This window comes from Lethenteron reissneri, chromosome 38 (genome assembly GCF_015708825.2).
Source record: "Lethenteron reissneri isolate LAM-NWPU_2019-01 chromosome 38, ASM1570882v1, whole genome shotgun sequence".
Taxonomy (NCBI): Eukaryota; Metazoa; Chordata; class Hyperoartia; order Petromyzontiformes; family Petromyzontidae; genus Lethenteron; species Lethenteron reissneri.
This window is the reverse complement of record NC_083816.1, coordinates 11,184,469-11,207,094: the sequence shown is the minus strand read 5'-3', so window position 1 is coordinate 11,207,094 and position 22,626 is coordinate 11,184,469. Positions and strand designations below refer to the sequence as shown.

At 45.1% G+C, this 22,626-nt stretch overlaps 2 protein-coding genes across 2 annotated transcripts in view; one reads left to right on the top strand and one right to left on the bottom strand.

Moving 5' to 3' along the window:
* Positions 1-11,452, top strand: part of LOC133351790 (ubiquitin-like modifier-activating enzyme 1) — a 29,596-nt gene extending 18,144 nt beyond the window's left edge. The window contains 13 exon segments of the mRNA XM_061567320.1: positions 118-273; positions 1,011-1,176; positions 2,414-2,610; positions 3,676-3,740; positions 3,968-4,163; positions 5,118-5,192; positions 5,753-5,945; positions 6,225-6,313; positions 7,169-7,261; positions 7,722-7,913; positions 8,647-8,748; positions 9,859-9,959; positions 10,515-11,452. Coding sequence (XP_061423304.1) covers positions 118-273; positions 1,011-1,176; positions 2,414-2,610; positions 3,676-3,740; positions 3,968-4,163; positions 5,118-5,192; positions 5,753-5,945; positions 6,225-6,313; positions 7,169-7,261; positions 7,722-7,913; positions 8,647-8,748; positions 9,859-9,959; positions 10,515-10,650 — 1,761 coding nt within the window. The 3' untranslated portion in view covers positions 10,651-11,452.
* Positions 11,453-12,549: 1,097 nt separating this feature from the next.
* LOC133351623 (PAK4-inhibitor INKA2-like) lies at positions 12,550-21,897 on the bottom strand. The gene is made up of 2 exons (XM_061566957.1): positions 21,796-21,897; positions 12,550-13,990 (listed from the first exon to the last, which is right to left on the bottom strand). The coding sequence occupies exon 2, from the start codon at positions 13,950-13,952 to the stop codon at positions 13,272-13,274; it is 681 nt and encodes a 226-aa protein (XP_061422941.1). The 5' UTR covers positions 13,953-13,990; positions 21,796-21,897; the 3' UTR covers positions 12,550-13,271.
* Positions 21,898-22,626: the final 729 nt, after the last annotated feature.

Genomic DNA, 22,626 nt, shown 5'->3' with positions numbered 1-22,626 from the left:
AGGAAGGTTTATTCCAACTTTAACTTGAAGCTATTTTGTAGTAAGCTTGGGATGGTGCATGTTCCGAGTTGGGACGATGACCCTTGGTTGACTTTTTTTTTTCAATCTTCACGGCAGGTTGGGGCGGGTGCCATTGGTTGTGAGCTGCTTAAGAACTACGCCATGATGGGGCTCGCGTGCGGTGAAGGCGGCATGATCACGGTCACCGACATGGACACCATCGAGAAGTCAAATCTCAATCGGCAGTTTCTCTTCCGCAGCTGGGATGTACAGGTGAGCACTAAAATGCACGTGCGTCTCATTCACAACGGCCATTCGCCTCTCACGTGCCAGTAGTTTGTAAAATGTCGCTGTTTAGATTTGCATTTTTTCGAGGATTTCATTGCTTCGTTTAAGTGAATTATTCAGGCACCTCAAGGCTGGTGAAAACGGGAGATGTCAGAACTAGTAAAAAACTATTATTTTTTTAAGTTTTGAGAATCAAAAATAAATGTAATAACATTAAAAAATAAAGAGCAATGTTTTCAAATAGATATTCAATACCTGTTAGGTTTAAAGTGCAAATTTTGCCATATATCTAGCATTTACTTTGATGGAATAATCGGTTAATGTTCCACTGAAAAGTTTTTAATTATTCAGTATTTCAAACGTCTGCACTGACATAACCAAGCATTCAATGCATGCTTTAATCCTCACGTCTTTGACCGCGCCGGCACAATTACCGAAAGGCTCCATTCTATTCGCGTCGCGCATTCAACGTCAGTGGACCCGCGAACGTTGGATCGTGTCTTCTTGGTTCTTTCGGTAAAGTCACGTAGAAGGGAAGTAATAAAATAATAAAAATAAAACATAATAAAACAATTCTCAACAATTCTCGTGAGAATTGTTTTATTATGTTTTATTTTTATTATTTTATTACTTCCCTTCTACGTGACTTTACCGAAAGAACCAAGAAGATGAATCCCTGCAGTCACGAAAGCTTTAAATCGAAGTTGGATCATGTGCTGCAGAAAATGAAGTCCGAGACGGCGGCCGCGGCGGTGAAGAAGATGAACCCGGAGTTGCACATCACGGCGCACCAGAACCGCGTGGAAGCCGACACGGAGCGTGTGTACGACGACGACTTCTTTGAGGGCCTCGACTGTGTCAGCAACGCCTTGGACAACGTTGACGCACGTGAGTCGGTCGTGGGGGGGTGGCGGGGGTGGCGCACAAATGGAGGTGGCGACGCGAGTTGGTGCCGCCGTTGGCTGTTCTCTCCGGTGTGCGCGCGAGAACCCTCCGCCAATTTATGGGATACGTGTATTCAAGAAATTCGTTTATTTAAGTGTGAAGGTCACACATATGTATGTATGTTTATCTATGTTGAACTTCTTTCGCACCGTACGTAGCCAACCGTGCTCACGGGAGGTGTTGGAAGGACAACAAAATGTACATCTCATAATTATTGCTCTGAAGTAATGAGTTTAGTTGAGCTGCTTCATACAGCAGTTGTCTCCCTGCTCATATGAACTCTTGGATGGTACTTACATTTCATTGGTAAAAGTGTCCCTTCTCCATTGCAGGGGTAATGCTTTCCTTACGACAATCATTGTTGACTTCACAAAATTGTACTGATTTTTGCTGGCATTTTATTTCACGTCCAATTATGAGTCGATCATTCTAGCCACAGCGCCATCTGAAGAGATTGTGTGTTTCAGACGCGGAATGTACTCGATGGGATCATTGCAAAACAACGTTGGTTCTCATAAATTCAGACAGATGGCAGCAGTGGGTCAGTGGTTCAAAAATGGTGACTGTGAAACAAGATAAAAAAAATGTATGTGCAGCCCAATCATTAACATAAGATTTTTACAAACTGTGCTCTGCAGATTGTCTTAATGTTAAACAGACATTTGCCCAAATCTAGAAGTGTCCATCTGCTTGTCTACATTTCTAAAATTTGCAGCCAAAATTAGTCATCGTAACATGAGCAGGAGTTGTGCTGTCCTTACTACCCCTTTGTGTGCAATGCGCGGGCATTTCAGTTAGCCAATTACCTACTTAGGTGACTAAGGTGACTAAGTAGGTGCTTGGCTAACTGCATTTTCATGAGGTTTATAAAGTTCCATCTTTGTTTGCATAAAAGTCGTGCACTGATTAGCACACTGCACTTTAATTGTGGGTCGCTTTCCTAGGCCTGGCGTAAGTCAGTTCATTGAATACCTTGTGTGGTGTGCTTCCATTGGGAGGACGAAGGAAGCCGGGCGTGGTTCTGGCCATAGCAAACCTCTTTGTGTGTTGTGCTGACCTTAATTGGTGCTTTAATATACCAATTGCACCGACAATCACTTACGTTTAAAGGGTGGGGTGGATTTGCCGTTGTGCCTGCGTGCCAGGCATATACACTTATGTGTGTTTGTACGTGCGCCAGGCATGTACATGGACCGGCGGTGCGTCTACTACCGCAAGCCGCTGCTGGAGAGCGGCACGCTGGGCACCAAGGGCAACGTGCAGGTGGTGCTGCCCTTCCTCACAGAGTCGTACAGCTCGAGCCAGGACCCGCCCGAGAAGTCCATCCCAATCTGCACCCTCAAGAACTTCCCCAACGCCATCGAGCACACCCTGCAGGTGTGGGCCAGTTGCACGCAGCTACCGTTGAGAGTTCACGTAAACGGGGACACGCAGCCCGCATAGGACGAACCGCTCTTATTTTGTAGATGCTAAAATGGACTGTTTGATCTGGTCTAAAATGGGTTGGAAACTTTGTTAATGAGAAATTTTTTTAAAGTCACTTTCAGGATGGCAACCATAGTACATTTGACATGGCAGCGGCGTGTTTAATACGCAATTGTCAAGGCGGCCGATACATCGTGGGCAGCATAAGGTTGTGCAGCAAAATACATTGTTGTGTGCTGTGCTCCTGTGTCTATTCTTACCACCTACACCATCCTGCACAAATTGTGGTAGAAGTATCAGAATCTTTATTTAGACTGAAGGAATCCAGTGAGCTCTGGAAGCTCTTTTTCACAGATGTCTAGTACGATAAAATAACCCCCACGACCTGCTTGGCATGGGCAGGCCCTCATCCAGCTATGGATTGATGAACAGGGCCATACCATGTACGTGGGATATGATAGGAGGTGGTTTCAGTTATTGGATCTTGGGCGAGAAGGAAATTAGTCACTGTTTCAGAGGTGAATTGACAGTTTTCCATTTATATGAGGAAATGAAATCTGCCACTCCTGTTGATTGGTGTATTTTTGCAAAGAAGTGAATGGCACCAATTACCGATGTGTCATTGGTATAGCTTACGTGAGACCAATTTATAGCGAGTAATGTCATCCCGCTTGGTTTGATAATGTGAGTGCCACTTAATGGGAAGCCAATAGTGGTTCTCATGAAGAATGACCTCTACCATGCAATTGTGGGATTTCTGTCATTGGCTCATAGCTGCCAACAGATACAAATTATTTCCTTTTGCTTGTTTGAGCATGGAAAAAAACGTTAACATTTCACCTCATGATATGAATTCACTGTGTTAATTATCTCTTGAGTTTAAAGTGCTGGTATCTTCCCGGTAAATTCTTTGTTTGAATATGGATGCTGTAAATTGGCAACTTTGCTCCTGCTGTTTGCATCTTTAAGCATCTTATAATGCTTAAACAAGAGCTCACACGGCGGTCTGTCTTGCAGTGGGCACGTGACGAGTTTGAAGGCCTTTTCAAGCAGCCTGCAGAGAACGTCAACCAGTACCTACAGTGAGTGCTGCCGTCAATGAACGCACGGTCATTCTGAGTTCACTCAACTCAAATTTAATCTGCATCACTTCACACGGCATCTGCACCATCATAAAATGGTAGGCTTAATGCGACCACAGGCCTGCATAACATGAACATTGTGGGCCATATATTTCCCCTGGGAAGTAGGTTCGAAATCCACAGCGATGTAACATAATGTGTCCATCACTGTCGTTCAATTTTGCCAGGGACCCCAAGTTTATGGAGCGCACACTGAAGCTGCCCGGCACACAGCCGCTGGAGACGCTTGACGCCGTGCGGCGTGCCCTCGTGCACGAGCGGCCCAAGAACTGGGAGGACTGTGTGGCCTGGTCTCGCAATCACTGGCAGCACCAATATAACAATAACATCCGACAGCTGCTGCACAACTTCCCGCCCGAGCAGGTGGGTGCAGTAGCAAGCGTCGTGGGATTTGTGCGGCGACGTGGGCTGTGTTTCGTTGCGTGACGGTCAAACTGATACTTAATTCTGAGAGCTTGGATTTAGTGCAGAAGCAAATGTAATCCGGTTACTTTTTGTGCAGTCGTTGGTGATTGGGCACGAGACCACTTACTGCACTTGAAAACCTGGTTTAATTATGAGTGGCTGACTGGGTTCCAGGACGCTCCTTCCTATGACCTCTTGAACCACCCAGCCACCCACATTTGTATTTTTAATGGTGTTCGCTTTAAGCGTCTGATATTTTCCAACTCTCGTAAGCATTTAATTTTGCTCATCTGCATTCATGACTGAGCGAGTGAATAAAAAAAATCAATATTCCTTTGTTGGAGCCCAGTCAACTCCATATGACAACTGCTGTTGGATTTATTAATAGATGCACATTTTATTGAATAAGGGGAGGATGGAGGGTTGAATCAATCCCCCTCCAACACGAAGTCAAAACGTTCTGATTGTGAATAATCAACTCTGATCAAAACACTACCAGGCTGATAGATTTAGCTTTGGTGGATCAGAGCAGTAAGTCAGTACCTCTTCAATCGTAGCCACGAGCACTTTTTGACACATCCGTCTTGGCTGGATAGGATGTGTTTGTGTTGCGCTGTGTGGTGTAGGATTTTCCTCAGCTTACCAGAATGTCCGCTGAGTGGTTGTGTTCCTGTCAGAACAATGTCTGCCTGCAGCAGCAGTCCTTGTTTCCTATTGTCATCAACCATTTCCTGCCACCTGGAGGAGGGAAGCCACGTGCAACAATGCCGATTGTGCGTGCTTCTGTTTGGCATGACATCAGGCGACAGCCAGAGTTGCGGAGAAACCATCCTCCTGTTTCGGTCTTAATTTAAAAGATGTGTTGATAATTTTAATAAATGTCTCCTCACCCCACCCCACCCCCCGCCACAGCTCACAAGCTCTGGCGCTCCCTTCTGGTCTGGCCCAAAGAGGTGTCCTCACTACCTCTCTTTCGACGTCAACAACGTGAGTCGGTTGTTTTCACGTCCCCCACAGTGACGCGCAAAAGGCAAATGTGGTGTTCACTTGCATGGTCAGCGAGGTCCTTAACGGGCAGGAAGTGTCGCAAAGCGTGAAAATACGATGAGACAATGTCGAGGAATTGTAAGCTTATTCTCAAATACAATACAGAGTTGCTTTATCGATATAAGTAGTATTAATAGTGTCAGGAATATTATGCGTAATGTGCGACTCGTACCTCGAGAGGGTAAATGTAATTTAAAAGTTTCCTTTGTTGGTTCTTGCATACCTGCCCGAGCAATTACATTAATTAGCTTGCTTGTGGTTTGCAATTCGATTTAACAACATTTTTGCCTTTGCCCATATATTTTGTATTATTGGCATATCATTTCCATGAATATTAACTAATATGTCTTCACATGTTCAGTTGTATGTATTTTTTGTGAGCGTAATAATTTATTTCAAGCACTGAAACAATGCATTTATACAGAATCAGTAAACAAGTGAATCTTCGGTGTGTGGAGCTGTGTGTAAACACTATCTTTCTCTCTCTGCCGGATGGCCAGATCCTGCACATGGACTACGTGATGGCGGGGGCGAACCTGTTTGCGACGATGTACGGCATCAAGGGGTCGCGCGATCGCGCCGCCACCGCCGAAGTGCTCGCCCACGTCAAGGTGCCCGAGTACGTGCCGCGGTCCGGCATCACCATCCACGTCTCGGACCAGGAGCTGCAGAATGCGGCATCTGGCTCCATGGGTGAGGAACGACACATCTGTTATGTTCACAGATGCGTGCACACACTCATTTTTCCACAACTTTGTTATCACAGTTGCGTAGACTTTTGAGCATTATCCCCTAAAATTCATGTTGCCATTTCTGAGTGCGCTAGATTTCTTCCACGTGCAAAATTCACTGAAAAATTACAGTGGCCAAATATCCCAATGCAGCGCTCGCCTGAAAAATTATTGATTGTCTGTGAGACCTGCATGGGTGAATAAAGGGCGTTTATCTCTTTCATGTTGTTTTTCTTGGCAGACGATGACAAACTGGAAGAAGTGAAGAACACCCTCTCGTCGTTGGACACTCTCAACAACTTTAGGATGGTGCCCATCGAGTTTGAGAAGGTAAGCGCCGGAAACCGCTTCAGCTGTGCCGATCGCTAATCCGTCTCGGCAGCTGCTGTACTCGCCGTGACCCGTGCACTCCTCTTCAAAGGCAGGGCGATAATCCTCCCTGTGGGTAACATAATTCCCACGTCGCCCGCATACTTAATGGTGCACTCGCTTCACGGCAAGTGCCCGACAGACACCTGCAGTCCCTCGCTCTGCTCCGTGGCTGCGGCGTTGTAAGCGGTGCTCACTCGCAACAGCCCCTGGGAAGCCACGCCGTCGAGCCCGCTCACTACGGAGCCAAGTGTGCGCGTCGTTTCCACCCAGTCACGTGTGCGCCGGGTCATGAAAGGAGCCATTTCCTGCAAACCGGACGTGAAAGAACTTTTGTGGTGCTGTCACTTGCAAAAGTAGAGGCATTATTTTTGGGGCCGTTACATCCAACATTTCCTACCTAAATTAAAATGTTTATAATGTTTGTATGTTGGACTTCTCTCCCACTGTACATATAAGACATGGTGAGCTGGGTTTCTGCTTTTACCATGGTATTCCTTGATTTTAGTCGTTCGTCATTAAAATGGCCTCTAACTTTCCATCAGCCACACGACCCTGAGGGAGTGCGTCATTTTAGCAGCATTGCTTTAACGCCAGCAAGGCAATGGTTTGGGGAGGCTTTCACCCAGTAGCAGATAGATCATGGCTGATAATTATGGTTTTAAGTTGAGTAGTTTTGAATAATTCATGAATATAGATCGTTATATTGGTTTTGAATGATGAAACGAGTAGTTTCCGTGTTGTTGCGCTGCGTGCCCCTACTGCGCGTGCCCCTGGCTCCATTCAGCTTTTAACGTGACCTGGCGACCTTCACAGGACGACGATTCGAATTTCCACATGGACTTCATTGTCGCCGCCTCGAACCTGCGCGCAGAGAACTACGACATCACCCCTGCCGACAGGCACAAGGTACAGCTTTTGCCCCCTCTATACACTACACTTGTACTTGTTACACAGAGTACTTGTTACATACATATTTTTCACAAAGCCCTTTTATTCACATTATTCTTAATAACTATATGTCGCTTTGGTTAGAGTGCTTCACTCTAAACTTGAAGGTTGCAAGTGCAAATCTCAGGTATCAGCTCAGCCCATCATTTCCCATGGGTTACTAAAACCGTGGATAGCCAGTAGTGCGTATCTTGTGGAGAGACTGTCTGTTGGTTGCTGGCCACTTGGTAATTTGGGCTTTTAGACCTTTACTCGGCAACCAAGGTAAAAACAAAAATACCAAATACACATTTCGGCCTTTTAAAAATAATTATCCTGGCGCTTCTTAGCTCGCGCCCACGGTGGTTGACGGACGAGCCGGGCAGTTTGGTCGATCGCTGCGGTACTAACCTGGGGCTTGCGACTCTTTGCCACGCAGAGCAAACTGATCGCGGGCAAGATCATCCCGGCCATCGCCACGACCACGGCGGCCGTGGTGGGGCTCGTGTGCCTGGAGCTCTACAAGATCGTCAACGGCAACAAGAAGCTCGAGTCGTTCAAGAACGGCTTCATGAACTTGGCGCTGCCGTTCTTCGGCTTCTCCGAGCCCATCGCCGCGCCCAAGCACGTGGTGAGAGGCACCGCTTGCGCCAGCGGACACCACCGCCGGAGTTTGCGCTTTTGCATAGTTTGTACTTGTCCACAGTGACGTGTAGATTCGTTGTAAAGTACGTGGCCAATTGTGTGATAAGATTCGTAGAATCTGTGCAACACTTTTGCAGGTTGCTCAAATGCATTTTTTTCTCATGTAATGTCAAGCATACTCTTTAATATCTCGAATGTAGGTGTGTCATACTCTCAAAAATTGCGTTCAAGTAATTGCGTGCTATTTTAATCTGATTTTAATGAGCGCCTAAATGAGCAAATATTAACTCTTTGAATTTATCATGTGTGCTATTTGTAAAAAAATGGTGTGTTGGAGAGTAAACCCACAACATTTACAAATCCAAAAATGTTGTTTTGCTTTTATAACAACCTGAATATGCGTTGTTTCTATTACAAATAACAAACACGGCCTTAGAACTGAAAATGCCTAATATGATGTCATAGACAGTGGTGCTTCATAGCATGGAGAGGAGAGCAAAATATTTGAAGCTTTACAGCATGGTTACTCAATATATCATAATTTTTACCTAGTACAAATATGTTGTGAACATATTAAAGTGAAAGAAATAACATTTGAATGTAATGCGTAAGTGCAGTATGTTTGTTGAACTTTTGCACCGTACGTAGCCAACCGTACTCATCGGAGGTGCTGTGTTGGCTGGTTTTTCTAAGGCGGCAAGGTGCTGTTGTCATTTCAGTACTACGACACAGAGTGGAGCCTCTGGGACCGCTTTGAGGTGAATGCCATCCAAGAGAATGGAGAGGAGATGACGCTCAAAGAATTCACGGCCTACTTTTTGGTGCGTTCACCGACAGCGCGTGTGGAGATCCCCAACCGCATTGTGCACCCCGCGGTTTAACGCCGGCCATTCACACTTGGCCTTTAGAGAGCCGCCAGCTCCTCAACGTGAATGGGCACCTCTGTTTCGCCTGAATGTGGCAGCAGCGGCTAAAGATTTCCCTCGCTTTACGCAGGTTTTGGTTTGTGCGATTTTGTGTGTATGCAGTTGACCTATTTCTACCCCAAATTAGCTTCGTGCTGTTTTGAATTCGATCATATGCGGTTGGACGTGGGACAATATTGTGCGTCCTGTTTGTGCTACTCTCCACGCAAGTGTCTTGTGCGGTTAAAAAAAAATTCGGAATGCATTTTAACACACAAAGCAAGGGTAACCTGGGGATTGATGTTCAAGTGCTTTTACACTTATTCGTGATTTCCTGACACTTGGTATGTGAATTATGTGAGGCCACCTACACGAGGCCAAGGGGTAGCTAATTGACCAATCTGTCCTGACTTCTCCATTTTCCAATTATATCCCTGGTTTCATCCGTGTGCACGCTAGTCTCTTCCCACATACAAAACAATCTCAGAATTACAATTCTCAAGGTTCTTGAGCCTCAAAAGTAAATAACTTGCTATTGTATTATTAATATTGTCAGCCTGAGAATTATTTGAATAAGAAAAGTTTAGAAAAGGATTTGATTTAAGAAAACTGGACATTAAAATGGGGTGTAATGTTGCTAATTGTTAAGACTTTGAGATTCGTTTTTAGCTTTTGTATTGTTTGCATACGTTGGATAAAATCCTGTTGCTTCACTTCCATCTGCTTACTGGTAAAATTGCGTTTCATGCCAGTTCAGCTTAACAGGTTGCAGCTGACATGGGTGGCAAATATCTGAACTTGTCCAGGGTTGACTTAGCCTTAAACGAGTGTCTTTGGTGCCATGTGCAGGCTGAAGCACCGGTGAGACAAAGGCGGCCTGGGCATGGCAATGGCCAGACCACACCTTTGTGTGCCGTGCCAGCCTTGATAGGTGCTCACTAACTTGCACTCGCCCCGAACAAGACGTGCTGAAATGGTGTATCTTGGAGTGTTGTTTATGCACCCAGTGGCATTCTTTCCCTCCAGGAGAAGCACGAGCTGAAGATCATGATGCTGTCGCAAGGCGTCTCCATGCTCTACTCGTTCTTCATGGGCCAGGCCAAGCTCAAGGAGCGCCTCGACCAGAAGTGAGCAGAGACACTGCTTTTGTCAAGAGAGCGAAATTACGCACCGTCACGCAACGTTGCAGCCTTGTTTTTTAGTTTTCTTGTGATGCAATACAATGTGCACAAAAAGTCCCCATTGGCAGAGTAGAAATATTTATGGTCAAAGGTGGAAAAACTAAAGTGGTAGCCATTTCTTTGACTTTTAAAATTCACTTTGTGATGACCACATGAGGAAATATCATGTGAATAATATATGTTTATAGACCTTTTCAGAAAACAATCTTAAGGTTTGCAAGCCCAGGTGATTGAGTATCATAATGAAAGTATATGCTTTGGAACCCATGGTCTTATTGTCCTCTTGAGCTATCAGTCCACATTTTGAATGACGTCCCATAAAAAAACGGCTGTTGTTTGCGTCCTGTGTGCTTTTAAGTCGTGGTTGCCTCAGATGCACTTCTTAAAACAGTTGGCTGCTGTGTTACAACATAAGCCGATGTGCTACTGCCACATTATGCGTTCATTCCCAACCACTCCACATGTGCTCAGCTGTGCGTGTGTGCACGTGTTTGCCCTCAGGATGACTGAAATTGTCACCAAAGTGTCGAAGAAGAAGATAGGCAAGCATGTGAAGGCACTGGTCTTTGAGCTGTGCTGCAATGACACCAACAACGAGGACCTGGAGGTCCCTTACGTCAAGTACACATTCCGCTAAGCGGAGCGCGCTCCCAGCCTACAACCCGCCCTGCCAAGCCCCCCCCCCACCAACTTCCCTCCCCGCTCCTCCTTCACTCGCACCACACTACACCTTCACTCTCTCTCGTTAGTGTGTGGCGATAGTTAACCCCACCGCAGGACCACAAGGCACATGATAGCGCAGCAGAGATGGTTGCTTGCCTGTAGCATGTGTCTTCTGGGAAGTGTCTGGTCCAATTACAGACTTTAAAAATAAATATTTTAGGGGAATACTAAAAACAATAAAAATCAGCTAGCGATGAAATCGGGTGCACGACTCTAGCCATCCCTACTTTGCGTGCGTTCCGGTTGCACTATACACTGCTGACATTTATTGACAATGTTACCTAGAAGCGGAGGGGGGGGGAGGCAAGGTTTGAAACATGCTACGGGAGGAGAGGGCCGTGCGCGCTGCTGCTGCCGGTGTCCGTGCAACACGCCGCGCGCTCGCGCAACCCCCCTGCACTTTAGGATGCGCACTCTGCCGAGGCGCCACACAGGCTGCACGCTCCGCTGGCCGCCGGCATCACTCTGTCGTTCGCACTGCTTTAGGGAATGGTCGCTGTGGAAGGCTTTAATAATAATATTCCATCTTGAATAACCCCTGACGTTGAGCACATCGGTGCAGCAAAACATAAAAGAAAGTGTAACACTTGGATGTTATTGTTTCCTTTCTTTTCCACGCCACCCCTACCCCCTCGTCCCTCTCTCTCCACCTACTGTTTTGTTTTGTACAATCCCAACTGTTGATGTGGAATGGAATAAAGGATTTTGATCCGTGATTGTTGTTGATGTTTGGGTCACGTGTTGTTTCAAAACCTAGTGCATTCCCCTTCCACCCTGGGGCCTTCTGCAAAAGAAGCTCCACTTCTATATGCTTCTCTTGCAGGGGGCACTTGAGTGGGGAAAAAATATAGGCACTTTGCTTCATCATTACGACGAGGTGCAAAACTGATGCCTCCTACCATACGCTTGCCCAAAGGTGTATCTGCTCGTAGAAGGGCAAATTTTCTCGGTATAGATATAGTGAATGTACTATTAGGTGGTCTAACGTAGGCAAGTTTATACCAAACACATGTTTTGGAAATTGTACAAATATCACTATCGTAGTTTATTAACTAAAGCATTCCTGTGATGGTGTTTAATAGTTAATGAGCAGGTGGTGAGTTATTGCAGAAAGCTCATTGCTACGAAAATAGTTGTGTACTTTTAACTAATTACACAACCTGATGCATCTAATTGTGAGATACGTTAAAGCAGCTGATGCGTTAAACTGTTAACATTGCCAGGAGTGTATTGGACTTCGAGTGAATTCCTTAAACCTTTCCACAACTTGGCTCAGCCAGGCCTCAATCCTGTTATTTGCAGGTCGTCGTCTCGCAACTGCCAATATCACAAGTGATCGTGGATAAGAGGCATTCTCATAGATTACGTGCAAAAATTACTCTTAAATTATCTTCCAACTCTTTTGTCCATTGTGGATAAGAGCATTTGATGTACAATACATGCTTTGTGAGGTGTTGAAATGCTTTATAATTGGAGGTAAAACTGTAGTTAATGGCTAGTTTTAATTGTCCCAATAGGGATATATGCTCTATTGAACATCGTTTTAAGCCACTGCCCATTTTTATTAATAAACACTGCAGTAGTCGATGCAATTAACGACTTAAAATTGATCACCCAGCTGTACATAGTGGTGCATTTCAGGCATACAAAAATGTGCATGCCCTTTGCCTTCCCCTCGAAAGAATCGCAATTAGACGTTTACAACGTTTTTGAAGAAGTACACGATTTTAAGCCTTTCCGTGAATGTAATCTTTGCAAAACAACTGCAACAATATAAACATTTTAATACATTTTTTATTTGTAGAAAGCCGACCGCTGCCAAATGTTGCAACTTTATAAAGTACGGATCAAGAGGCAGCCACAATATTCAATCCACGCTGCCACTTTGTAAAATATGTAACCAAGGTCTCGAGTGCTCCATCTGACAAGGACGAGGCTGTGTTGCCAGTTCGTAATGTATACTCGGCACGTGGTTACGAGTTGTTTCGCGCTGCTGAGAAAGGTCCTTTGCCAACACAGCTGGTTTGAGTCGAGGGTTTAAGTGGAAGTTAAACAGGTCCTCTTTTGAAGGCACACTTTGGAGAGTTGACTCCCAGCGATTTCCTTTTTAAATTGACTTTTCTATTGGAGGGGGTTTCTGTGGTTGGAATTTCTGCGCGCTCTTCCATTAAGCAATTGTTCAAAAAGCCCTCGCGAAAACAAAGTGGCTCATTAAAGAGCGTCAGCTGTTGGGATTTCTTTTTTTAAACGGTCTCAAGTTCATATACAACACCTAAAGGTTACCCGATACATTGAAACAGGTGGCCACCACCAGGGTACCCAGTTTCCATTTTCACTACAACGCTAAAACCTTCCAGGGCACTTTCCTTTCAAATCCACTTTGACATAATTATTGAGCATATCGTATTCAATACATGCCCAGTTCAAGGGTCCAAGAGAAATAAAGCCACTGTTAATGTCTGAAAATGTACACGGGGCACAAGTTCTTCGTGATCTTTGAACACCGACCGCTCAACTGCCCCGACGCCAAACGCCTCACAATGCCTTGTGTACGCGTGCAGCCTGGCATCGTGCGTGCGAGTTGAACAGGTCGTACGGCGCCTGGCACTTTCTCGCCTCCACCTTGAGCTGTTCGGTGGGATGCTTGCGTACCGCCTGCTCGCCGTCCCTGACTTTGTACGCCTTGCTGTGGACCTTCCTGCCTGGCCTGAGGCTGGAGAGTTTCCGCTGCAGAGTCCCACCCATGCCGAAGAGCCTCTTGCAGCTCTCCAGCGGCGAGGACGCTTTCACGCCGCTGCTGCTGCTGCTGCTGGGCAGTTTCTCGGACGGTGGCTCGGCCGCCTCTATCCAGTCCGTGATGAGGTCGGCAAAGCTGTTGTCTCCCAGCACGATGGGCTGTCGCTTCCTGCCCTCTGCCGACAGCAGGCACGCCGTCCAGTCGGCGCGCCGCACGTTCGAGGGCCCGTCCTCTGCCCGGGAGGCCCAGTGGTGGCAGGTGTCGCTCTCCTCTCTTCGAAATGAATTCCTCGTGCAGCTGTTGCAGCTTGTTGAGCTGACGTGGTTTGGCGGGGTGGGGTACGTGGCCTGATGCAAGCCCCGCTTGTGTGCAGCAGCAGCGGCGGCGGCATCGGCTGCGCTGGCCGTGCCTCCGCTCTCCATGGACGTTTGGAGTTGTAGGAGCTTGAGGTCCTTCAGCGCTTGCATCATGATGTCCATTGCGTCCAGGAGTCGACAGTGAACCTGTGAGCAGTGCCCTTTCCAGACAAGCACGCACAAGCAGAGCGACAATGAATATCTCATCACTCAGGCTGCGGCATCACTGATGCGGCCAGATAGTATTTTGTTGAGAGTGGCTCCATCGCACAGTGGTAAACGCCTTACATCTGAGAACAGAGATTGGAAGGTTTGAGCAACTGCAACGGATGTTAAAAGGTGCTATGACATCACTTTCATGGTGTACTTATGTGAATCGGATTTGAACCTTTTGCGTCTTGTTTTCCCAGCTCTGCTGTATTATCTCTGTGAAAGGTAAGTTGATTGATATTTGACTTAAAACATGATTCCGTGACTTTGGTTGTGAGTGTAGGCCATTGTGATCTAGTGACAGGGCAGTATTCTTGAGAAATTGACCCACAATTATAGGCGCAAACCAGGGAGCATGTTACAATTCCCCACATTTTGTATATTACCTCCCTTTAAAATAAATCGCACAAGTATTGTTGGTGAGGTGGTTACGATATTCCAAGTCAACTTAGGAGTTGTCACATGTTTATCAATGACTGCTGTCTCAGAGAGCCTCTCCGCGCAGTGCGATTCATGGCCGCTGACCATACTTCATTATGCTGGTCAATGCATATTGATGAAGGCAGACAACATAGACATGGGAGCACAAATGTACAGGACAACAATGGATCGTGTTGTACTGCCTTGTGGGTTGTCATGAATGGTAAATTCTAGATTTGAAGCTTCGTGACTGCAATGATTCATACTCTTAGGTTTTTTCGGTAAAGTCACGTAGGTAAAAATAAAAATAAATAATATAAATTATTTTATTTCTATTATTATTTCTATTTTTTTTTACCTACGTGACTTTACCGAAAAAACCTAAGAGTATGAATGGTAAATTTAAGGTCAAAAGTCCCAAGTGTTTCTGCTTAAACGGGCATTGGAGTGGCGCACATTTTCGTTGGCAGCCCCTGAGGCAGTGGTGAAAATTCCACATTCACATGGCAGGTGCCAGTCTTTCCAAAGGACAACCACTGTTGACTTCCTACAAGGGGGCACTTATTTTTACTGAACTATAAACTCTCCAATTGTGAGTCGAGCACTCTACTTACAGTGCCACCTGGCTTAATATCAAATTTCAATTCATAAAGTAAATAAAGTATATTTTAACACGCACGTGCCAGTATATGCTGGTGGCGGAGTAGATCAAACGCGCTCTTGTCTCCGAGTTGTGGGTGTGCTTCTTTGCACGCTCATCCAAGCGTGCTAAGTGTTGCTCTGTAAGCGAGTGAGCACATTACCCACATTTTTTAAATAACATTTGGTGGGATTGTAAGGTCATTTGCTTCAGATGTGCCTGCCTTGTGACCGCCGTCACATTTGGTGGCAAACTCGATTTTACTGGACTTGTCATTCTAGCGAAGTGAACGGAGACAATGCAATCTTGTTTTAACACGCTTGTACTTTACAAACTGGTTGTGTAACATAACGTAGACACATAGGGGGCACTAAGAAGTGTACGGTTCACCCTCCCTGCAATATAACTTTAATTATATTTATCCTTTTGAAGATTAATCCATCCCATGTCATCACTTACATCTCAAATCCAAATGTATTTAATTACTTCACAATTATAAAAGTAATGCATAACTGCCCATAAATGGTTATTTTTACCAAGGGAATAATATTCAGCGTCTAAGGCTCTCACCAACTTAAGAGGCACATGTACAGTATGTTATGGCTAAATTAATGTAGTTTAGTTTTTTTACTTCAGTAAAATATATTGTGTTTGCCCGATCAACGTCTTAACAAGCAATGCCTTCAATGCAATGCCTTAATGAGTACAGTACAGTATTTGAAATGAAATATCAATGAGATGAACAGCTCTCTAAATGTAATCTATTGGCTGCTTTGAGAATCCAACAAAAAATCCACACACACACACAAAACGATAAATGTTCGGTGACCGGATCCAGGCATTATTAAATACTGCTGGTGTGGTCCCGTTTTAACGACAGCTTTGCCCGCCCAACTGGTTTGGCAGGGGGAGTTATTCTTCTTCTTCTTGATCTCTGGACTTAGGGAACAATCCCCTCCTTTCAATAGGCCGCCCGGCAGAACGACACCCAGAAGTGATCGAACACAAAAGGCGCCTTGGATTGCCACAAACCTGAACGTTGGCAAGCAACGGTCGTCGCATGCCCTTCGAGCTGCAGCAACACGACGGCACCGCTGCATATTTGCAGTGGCCTGTTGACACCTCGGCACACACAGCTCCTCTGGCCCGCATATTTTGTTTGACGAGAGAGAAGGCGCATGCATGCATGCACGTGTGTGTGAGTGAGAGAGGAGCGGTGGCGCCGTGGTTAGCGCGCTGCGCTACAAACCCGGCGAGCCAAGTTCCATTCCAGCTCAATGGCACCAACACCAGTGACGAATATCTGAGCCGATACTGGGCCTCCTCTAGACAGACTGGGCATCAAATGAGTACCTGGTGCGGTGTTTAAACGTCGCCTCCAGGGAGACAAAGGCGGCCGGGCGTGGTTCCGGCCATCCACCCTCTAATGTGCCGTGCCGCTAACAGCACTTGCCCCAAAATTGTGTTAAGGCTATACGGGGGATCTTAATCTTTGTATTTATCGCTATGTGAGTCACCAAGTGACCTGGCCTCTTCATTTGAGGCAGACCTGCGCTATGTTCACAAACAGCCCTTGTGTCACTCCACTGCTGGATGAGGGCCTCCCTATGCCGTACTTTAACGTGCAGGTTGGTAAAGATGGGCAGCATAAATATGGGAGCATAGAGGTATAGTGCAACAACGAGATGCCCTCTGCTGCCCACAGAGTACCTCAAGCTGCCCATGGACAAGCTGGCATGCCTGGTGGTTGCCCATCCAAGCTCTATCCAGGCCCAGCCCTACTTAGTTTCTGGGTCTGACGAGATCGGGCACATTCAGAGAGATTTGGCCATCAGCTCAATGTAGTATGACACTTGTACAGAATAACAACAATATTTTCTATGTAGTTTTTTGGCAAATATAGCACGCAATAAAAAATATAATATCCACATTATTTGCCAATTTTTTTTTATCAGGTTTCATATTTCTGAGCTAAAACCTCAAGGTCAACCACCTGCTTTCACAGTGGAGTCTGTTTAACATCTGTGATGAAAAATGTGGATCTTATTCCTCAAAATCAGACAGCATATACCTAATTTTGTGTTCTCGTAGATATGCACAGTATATAGTGTACACAACTGCATCACTAACCGTCACGTGTCCACCCTCACCAACTAACTGCTGTCTGTCACCTGTGCATGGTGGAACTATATTTGTCTCAGGATATTGACAACATCCGACCGTTACGTAAAGTCCACCGGTGCCTTCGTTGAATACGTAGTAGAGGCTTTCGTGACCAATATTATCCACAAAAGTTTTTTGGGGTGAGATCGCGTAAATATAAAAGCGTCGTTAAACCCGCCACCACCCGACACAGCCACTCGGTAAGTGTCTCACGTAAACAGAACGTGCTAATTAGTTGCAAGTTCAGCACACCGCTTGTGTGTTGTAGAGTAAACCTTTATGCACCAGTGAGTTGGATATGCGACGTACTGTAGATGTTAATATTATTGTACACTATTTCACAGATATCGCCCTGTAAAGTCCTCAATGTGGTTTACACAGCAGCAATCGACGCTCTCCCGACTGGCAGATTAATGCCACAGGTCACTCTTGAAAATGAAACTTTCCTCGTCGCTTTGAGTTCTTACCTGGTTCAAAAACAAAAAAGTACCAAAGTAACTTCACAATCAAACACAAATAAATAAATGAACTTACAACATTTGCCGCGTCAATGCTGAACGTGGCGAGTTGCTTTTTTGCTTCATCCATTTAAAATGTCCTTCAATCGCTGTACTGGTTTGAAAAAGGTTTTGATGCCTGATTCTTTGGAATGCAATTTTTTTCTTCCTAATGCACATTAGGTACAGCTATGCCGCATTAAAATGCGCCGCAATCTTGTGCGCATTCCTTTCAATTACACACGCGCGCTCTCAGGCCTTGCGGGATCCCTCGCTTATAGGGCCTCGTTTCTCTCCTCCAGACTCATTCTCAACGCGGTGCCGGAGAAAAAGCCACCCATCGTCTGGAGCCTTCATCACATCCTGCCCAATTAAAAACAAAAATAAAGGCATCTCTGTTGCGTGCGCGTGACCTGCGCGTGTTGCACGCGCACAGTGCTGGGTTTGTCGACGTGAATGGCACGGTGAAAATTGGCCTCGCAGGAGTCACTGTGGGAACTTGTGGCCAGAATATGAGCAACATCAATGACGGAATTCAGCATCGAATGGTGAAACTCGAGTGTGGTGAAGGTGGAGCAACTACACCAGGGGGCCCATGGGTCGGAGCGGATGCGAAGAGGGGAGGAAATTGGACAGGGGGCCCCATTTTACTCTTTGCATGAGGGCCCATGCCAGCCACACTACACCACAGGTCTCAATGCACAATCTCCACATTGCCTTTGTTGATAGGGATTTTTTGTCATTCTATGATTCGACATTTAAACATTAATTTGAACATTTTCAAATATTAACCAAAATATATAAAATATTGAAAAGGTGCTCAATTCTGCAGTATCGTGAACATATTCTTGCTTCCTTCCCTTCTACGTGACTTTACCGAAAGAACCAAGAATATGAATCCCTGCAGTCACGAAAGCTTTAAATTGTAATGTTATCGTGAACACGTCTGCTAATGCTGAAACAAATTGAGATACTTGTGGCATACCGTGCCTACCAACAATCTTCAGGAATAAATATGCTTAAAGTGTTGTTTTAAAGCTGGGTAAAGAATTCCGTCATCTCAATTCCAAGGGGACTGGATTCCACAGATGTGGCCCTACAATTCAAAGGCACTCGAGGCACAACGCAAGCCCTTGGGACACTGTGTGAGCTTTGCCAGTTCCAAAAACAGTGCCTCGGTGAACAACTTAGTCCAAGTTATGGAAGCCAGATATTCTAGAACTGTGTGGAGAGCTCAGAAGTTGCTGTTGGGTCTTAAACTGGCCACGACTGGTGGTCAATCCTGAAAAGCCACAGTCATATCGCTCTCATCATCATCAACCAATAATTTAAAACATTACATCCTTTTTTACTCCACTGCTGGATTAAGTGTGCAGAGCATGGCTTGACGACGACATAAGAGATCGGTATAAAAAGTTTAGCACTACTTGAGCATATTGGCACAAGACAGAGGAAAGTGGAATCAAATGACGAAATGTGTAGTGGACATCTGCGGGCTATCTGCCCATGGATCGTGATGATGATGATGCCAGATGAATGCCTCCAAAAGCTGTGGCAAACAAGTGCCAAAATAACCGACCATACTTCACCAAATTGTTCAGTCCAGGTTGAGGGAACCCAGGACCAGTTCAGATGTCACTCACCACTGATGTTAGCCACGGCAGGAAATCGAACTCAGGTCACCGTGGTGTTTGTGTATTGCATTAACCACTGTGCCACTTCTGCCATATATGATAACAAAGCGTGTCTATGTGTAAGCTCGACTCCAATCGAGAGGACAGAAAATTGAGAATGTGCTCTTGTGAAGCAAAACAGAATGCCTGCTGAGAGGTTATCAGACAAAGATTACATGAAAGCCATGAAGTATGCTCATACAAGGGTCATGATGTTATGTCAATCCATGGATTGGAATTCCTTCTTCATTAACCACATGATTTCCCTCATAGCTAAAGTTGCCATGCTCAGACGGGGGTCTTACTCTATTCTGTGCTGTATATAGAGCAGCACACATTGATTATTATTTTAAATGTTGCGTCACGCGCTCGAGAAGACAATGATATGTGGCCAGTGGGTGCGTGATTTGCAATTAAGTGAGGTTGAATGGCACCTTTTTAATTAGACTCTCGGCTAATTAAAACCAGAAACCACACTTTTCCTGAGCACAAAAGGGCATATTGAGACCTCGCTGCTACCCACCCGAGCAGACTGCTCGTATGGCGAGTTGCCAGACCGGCAGGGCTGTCGCCACTGCTACGACTATCAACCTGGGATCGGGTGTTTTGGCACTTGCCTTGCCAAATGAACCAGCCCGTTTGTGAAGTACACACACACACACATTCCATAGTCTCCGTTGAGACTGTAGCCTAGAACCAGGGAATGGCAACTCCGGGATTCTGGGGTCGAGTAGAGCCCATCTTCCCATGTCTCCCGATCGACATGCATTAGTAATGTTCGATGCTTTGTGTTTGCAAGTGAATGGAGAAGACTGAGTGACATGGGAAATATGAACTGTGGTCCTCACTGCCTGGAATGGTCCTCTAGGCCTTTTCTGTATTAATACTTTATGAATGTATATATGTAGAGTACACTCTTTACTCAACCATTTGACGACCCATTGAGATCCATTCCCAATTCATAAAGGGGAGTTTATGGTTACATAAGTTTAGCAACGTTTGCGAGAAGTTTTTGACTATGGGCACTACCACGACTCACGGAAACTTCATCGAATAAATGATGAAGGTAAAGTCTCTATCACCAATTTTATATTTCACGTTTTGTTTTAGATTACAATGCTCCCATGCTGTATTTTATTTAATTCCAGGTCTGCCTTTAAAAAAATAGAGACACAGAGGCAACAGTTTTAGTCTCAACAGACTCTTACTCTCTCGTAAATGAAGGGCCTAAAATACCAAGCAACTAGCAAACGACCAGCACCATTGAAGGTGCAAGAGGTAACACGAAACACAATTCCTGAATTGAGCAAGGTTGTAAGAACTTGGGGAAAGCGACGATGGGAAGGAATTCCAAAGTGGAGGGGTGAGAGGAAAGAGGCAAGACACGCACGAGTGGAGGAGACCTGGCAGACAAAGTCCTCAACTAAAGTGGAGAAATCACCAAGTGAAGTTGTTGCGAACAGCAACCCTCTTAGTCGTGATAAGAAGTGGGAAAGGGAGGCAACTCATTTCTTGACAAGTTGCCATGCAGCTGTAGTGGTAATCGAACCACTGACTCTGCTAAAAATGGTTTTAGTGGCAGGTGAGCTCACCACATGCATTCCCAGAATATACATCATCATCACCCATGGTCAATCCACTGCCCAGAATATAAAAAAACTATATATACCCCATAGTTGTGTGTATATATACACGCATACAATTGACGTGTACATATATATGAATTGAAGACTGGCTTGTTGTATGCCAGCCGGTTTTGCGGACGCAGCAATCACATTCCATTTATATAAAGAAAAAAACCAGATTCTTTGAACGTTCGTCTTAGCTTTACAATGTAGTGGAATGCACATGAAAGTAATGAAAACTACATTATACACATACATAAAGCAGTAGATAGATCATGTCTGGTGATTCTTTGAGCACAATATGTACATTAGATATATGCCTCTGCAATAGCGGCATGCATATGCAGTGTATATGTGTATGACAGTCTTGTAATAAAACACGTGCTTTAAGTTTTATCTACAGCAATTATACAACACACTACGGTACTTTACACAGTATGTATAGTAGGTATTCCTCTACGATATACATATACTGTCTGTCGATTATGGCATGTTTTAATATATATGTGATTGTTGCAATAAATTCATCGACATACATGATCTCACACGTCTGCTATTCATATGTGCGTGCCTTTTGAGGTTCACATAAGTCTTAACCATACCATGCAGCATAATAACTACAGGGCTACAAACAACATCTCATCACTGTGAGCGTTATCCACGCTGAGATTGCCACCGTCTGAAACGTGCGTGGCAAGATTTGTTTGTAGGCGTTCTGTAATAAGGAATCCCACTCACCGATTATTGCCGAGCTGACGTGCGCGCGTCCGCGTTCTCTGCCTTGGCGTCCAGTTCTGTTGAGAGAGGAGAGGCTGGGGTGTTGTAGAGGCGAGAGGCTGGGGGGTGGTGGTGGTGGGTGGCAATGCGGGGAGGAGACACGGGGGGAGGTGTGTGGGAGGAAGTGGGCGAGTTTGTAGCCTTGAGCGTATAGTCTGGGAGTTTGTGGACCCTAAGATCCCAACACAGATACGACTCCCATCATCAGCAGCAGCAGGCTTCCCTCAATGGTAGGTCACTCCTTCCTGGCTGCTCCCATTGTCCATCGATCTCGAGCTGTCCATACCAATGGCTGTATCTATGTATGCCCAAACTAAATGTATGTTTTTGCTGTCACCCATGACTATGCATTTGTTATTGAGTAATGTCCTCCAACAACCTTGATTTTAATCTTTGTGAACTCATTACACATTTCAAAACCCATGCTACCTTCCAAAATAGATTTGCTCTTAGTAATTCAGCTGCTATTACAATCATGGCAAACCCTTTCAATTCTATATACAGTATATAGAATGTAATGTTTTTTATTATTACATTTACAGAATTGTGTGTTTATGCGCACTAGTTTGTTTATTTATTCTTTAATATACTTTATTACTGGCTAAATATTTAATTTACGATATGTCATAGAGTATTAAACCTGTAAACGATATCGTTTACGTGACTTCAATTATTAATCTAAACGTGAGTAAGTCTTACAATATATACAGTACCATTGTTTTACATACGGTACTGTAGTAGATGTACCAAATTATTTAGATTAAAAAACGTTTCAGAAAATAAAACACACCC